Source organism: Heterocephalus glaber, unplaced genomic scaffold (assembly GCF_053883595.1).
Source record: "Heterocephalus glaber isolate CG9 unplaced genomic scaffold, H.glaber_assembly_v1.0 deba00001666, whole genome shotgun sequence".
NCBI classification, from domain to species: Eukaryota; Metazoa; Chordata; class Mammalia; order Rodentia; family Bathyergidae; genus Heterocephalus; species Heterocephalus glaber.
In genome coordinates, this window is record NW_028258406.1 from 8,177,784 (window position 1) to 8,182,013 (window position 4,230).

The 4,230-nt window shown below is 42.8% G+C and overlaps 1 protein-coding gene across 1 annotated transcript; it reads left to right on the top strand.

Annotated features, from left to right (window-relative positions):
* Positions 1–2,317: 2,317 nt before the first annotated feature.
* LOC147822247 (endogenous retrovirus group K member 21 Pro protein-like) lies at positions 2,318–2,743 on the top strand. The gene has a single exon (XM_087197383.1). The coding sequence runs from the start codon at positions 2,318–2,320 to the stop codon at positions 2,741–2,743; it is 426 nt and encodes a 141-aa protein (XP_087053509.1).
* Positions 2,744–4,230: the final 1,487 nt, after the last annotated feature.

Genomic DNA, 4,230 nt, shown 5'->3' on the forward strand with positions numbered 1-4,230 from the left:
ACTGTTTGCTCAGACAGTAAAAAATATGTTAAAAGGAAGAGGTACCGAAATTAGTCATGCCCAGCTAGTAAAGTTTTTAGAATTCGTGGGTAAATTGTGCCCTTGGTTCCCAGAACAGGGAGCGATTAGCTTAGAGACCTGGAATGAGGTAGGAAAAGAATTACAATTATGTTCTCGAGGCAGAGGTCCAGCCTCCGTACCTGTTGATACTTTTAGTCTTTGGGCCTTGGTCCGAGATGCCTTGGATCCTCGACCTGAAGGATTAAGATTAAAACTTAATTGGGATCCTGAAATGATGGAGAAGGGAATACAAACATCTAGGCCTCCTTCCGAACAGCCCTCTTTAATAGAAGAAAATTTAGGTTCCTCCTCAAGCGATGAAGGAGACTTAGAGATGGACCATCCCCTAAAGAAAGGGGAAGATGGATTTGAGAAAGAGGAGCCATGGCCTGACCCTCCGCCATTTGTAGCCATGGCTGGAAAGATAGAGCCTAGTGCCCCACCTGAAAGTCCTAGCTGGAGAATAGAATTAGAAAAGGAACTAGAGAAACTTATATTGGAAATGGCTCGTGAAAAACTTCAATTACATCAGGAATGTGATAGGCTCAGACAGCAGGTGGAAAACACTCAGAATAAAGTGCAATTGCAAAAATGTCATCATGAATTGCGGGAAAGTCAGGAGCCACGGCGTTTCGAGGGTATATCTGTTCTTTCACAGACACTATCACAAAAGGATCCTACCTTGTATAAGTTCAAGACAGAACAGATTTCCCCTCTCCAAGCAGCCTGGAGGGCTGGAGAACAGATGGGGGAAAGGGTAGAAGGCCTTTCCGCGGCCTCCCTTGCCTTTCCTGTAATCTATCAATGAGATCAACAAGGACAGATTATGGGAGGAAATTATGAGGTTCCAACTTTTAAGTTAATAAAGGAATTAAAGACAGCCTGCAGTCAGTATGGACCTAATGCTCCCTTTGCTAAGACAGTCTTGGAATCACTCGCAGGAATGGGATATTTCCCTCCCGCAGATTGGCGACAGATAGCTCGGGCTTGTCTGTTGGGGGGGATTATTTGTTATGGAAAACTGAATATCAAGAACAATCTTTAAGGGCCAATGATATTAATCTTGCTGCAGGAAATCACATTCAGCTTGAAATGTTGTTAGGGGAAGGACCTTTCCCAGCTCTTCAACAACAAATAAGGATGCCCCCTGAGGCTATGGTTCAGGTGGCAGCTGCAGGAATGAGAGCATGGGCCAAATTGCCCTCTGGCTCACGCACGGAAGGATTGTCTAAAGTTAGACAGGCTCCTGAAGAGCCCTTTCAAAATTTTGTCTCCAGATTGATGGAGGCTCCTAATGCCATTTTGGGTGAGGGAGAAGGGACCTCTAAATTCATTAAACAGTTGGCCTTTGAAAATGCCAATGCAGCCTGTCAGGCTGCCCTTCGCCCACATCGCAATCAGGGCAATATTTCTGATTATATCCGCCTCTGTGCTGATATTGGACCAGCTTATACTCAAGGATTGGCAATGGCTGCGGCAATGCAGGGAAAGACTTTTAAACAGGTGTTAGAACAGACCCATGGAAAAAGAAAATCTGGATTTCGAGGTCCTCCAGGAAGCTGTTTTGGGTGTGGCCAAATGGGACATCAGGTAAAACAATGCCCCAAGAGAGATAAATAAGAAACAGATGGCCCACAACATAGTTTTAGAGAGCCTGGCCTGTGTCCTAAATGTCATAAAGGAAAACATTGGGCTAATGAATGTCGATCGCTTACTGATCCCCAAGGAAATCCGCTACAGACGGGAAACTTTCAACGGGCCCGCCTCAAGCCCGGAAACAAATTTGTGGGGCCCTGAAAACCTTCGTTCCTCAGACCAATGGGGAGGACAAAATACAACAAAACAATCCGTTTGTGGTCTCTACCGAGCCACCTCCGGCAGTGCCGGGTTGGACCTCAGTTCCCCCGCCTCAACAGTACTGAAGAGTGAAAATGGGGTCGTCCTCCTGCCCACCAGGGTATGGGGACCTCTCCCCCCGGGTAATATGGGAATTATTTTAGGACGAAGTAGTTCAGCCCTGCAAGGAATTAATGTAGTCCCCGGGGTAATTGATGCTGATTATGAGGGAGAGATTAAGATCATGGTTTCCACTGATTTAGAAATGCTGTCCATTCCAGCAGGACAACGCATAGCTCAGCTTTTGATTTTGCCTTTAGATGTTTCCTGTGGAAGGGTTAAGCAGTCCAAAAGGGGAACAAAAGGCTTTGGGTCCTCAGATGCCTTTTGGGTATAACCAATAGGTTCAAAAAGACCGGAAATGACCTTAATAATTAATGGAAAGTCATTTTTAGGATTATTAGGTACTGGAGCCGATATTTCTATTTTTTGCTGTGATCATTGGCCTTCATCTTGGCCCAAACATGTGACACAAACTCATCTACAGGGAATTGGACATTCTCGGGAAACCGAGCAAAGTGTGGCCGTATTACAATGGACAGATCCTGAAGGACATAGAGGATATTTCCAACCATATATCCTGGAAGGATTGCCAGTCAATCTATGGGGTCGTGATGTGATGAAAGATATGGGAGTGTATCTTTGTAGCCCCAATCCCCAAGTGACTCAACAAATGTTAAATCAAGGGTTTGTACCAGGTCACGGTTTGGGGAAACAGAGCCAAGGGTTAAAGTATCCCATTGTTTCCCCAGGCCAACCAAATCGAGCTGGTTTGAGGTATTTTTAATGAGGCCCATTGATCCTCCTGTACACCATGCAGATCCCATAGTTTGGAAATCGGAAGAACCCGTATGGGTGGATCAATGGCCCTTAACAAAAGAAAAAATTCAAGCTGCTGAGCAGTTGGTACAGGAACAGCTTGAAGCCGGACATGTTGTCCCCTCCAATTCACCATGGAATTCTCCTATTTTTGTAATTAGAAAGAATTCAGGAAAATGGAGATTGTTACAAGATCTAAGAGCCCTCAATAATACCATGCAAAATATAGGAGCATTACAGCCTGGGCTGCCCTTGCCATCAGCCATACCCAAAGATACCTATAAGATTGTGCTTGATTTAAAGGACTGTTTCTTTACCATCCCTTTAGCTCCCCAAGATTGTCAACGTTTTGCATTTAGCGTTCCATCTATAAATTTTAAAGAACCCATGAAACGATATCATTGGGTAGTTTTGCCTCAAGGTATGGCTAATAGTCCTACTTTATGTCAAAAATTTGTGGCTCTAGGATTGGAGCAATTTCGACAAAGGTATCCCAAAATATATGTCATTCATTACATGGATGATATTCTATTGGCTTATAAAGAAAAAGATTGTTTGATGCAGGCTTATGGTGTGTTGTGTTCAGATCTACAACAATGGGGATTAGTAATTGCACCTGATAAAGTACAGGTTAAAGAGCCTTTTCAATATCTAGGCTATGTGTTGGAAGGAGATAAGATACAAACTCAGAAATTGTCTTTAAGAAGAGAACATTTAAGGACTTTAAATGATTTTCAAAAGTTCCTTGGAGATATTAATTGGATCCGTCCATTTTTAAGATTAACCACGGGCCAATTAAAGCCCTTGTTTGATGTTTTGAAAGGCAGTTCTGATCCTTTATCTCCGCGAAAATTGACCCTGATGCAGTTTTAGCCATAAAATTGGTAGAAGAGGCCATAGAGGATCAATAATTAAAGTATATTGATTATCTTCAACCCTGGTCGCTATGTATCTTATTTACACAATATAGCCCCACTGCTGTCCTTTGGCAGCGGGGACCATTGTTGTGGATTCATCTCCCTGTCTCTCCTGCCTGAGTTTTGAGACCCTATTATGTTGCAGTGGCCACAATTATAAGACAAGGTAGATTGGACTCTAAGAAGTATTTTGGAAAAGACCCAGATATGTTATGTTTATCTTATAAAAGAGAACAACTCGATTGGATATTAAACAATGATGATGACTGGCCTATGGCTTTAATGGGATTTAGTGGGCAAATAGGATATAATTTGCCAAATCATAAATTGTTACATTTTGTTCAAGAACAAGGGATTGTTTTTCCAAAGATTACTCATTCATATCCACTCAAAATGGCATCCTTGGTCTTTACTGATGGATCCAGCAATGGCATTGCTGCTGTAAATATTGATGGCCAATGTCAACAATGGCAAACAGGCTTTACATCTGCCCAGACCACAGAATTATATGCTGCTTTTTGTGCTTTTCAGATATTAT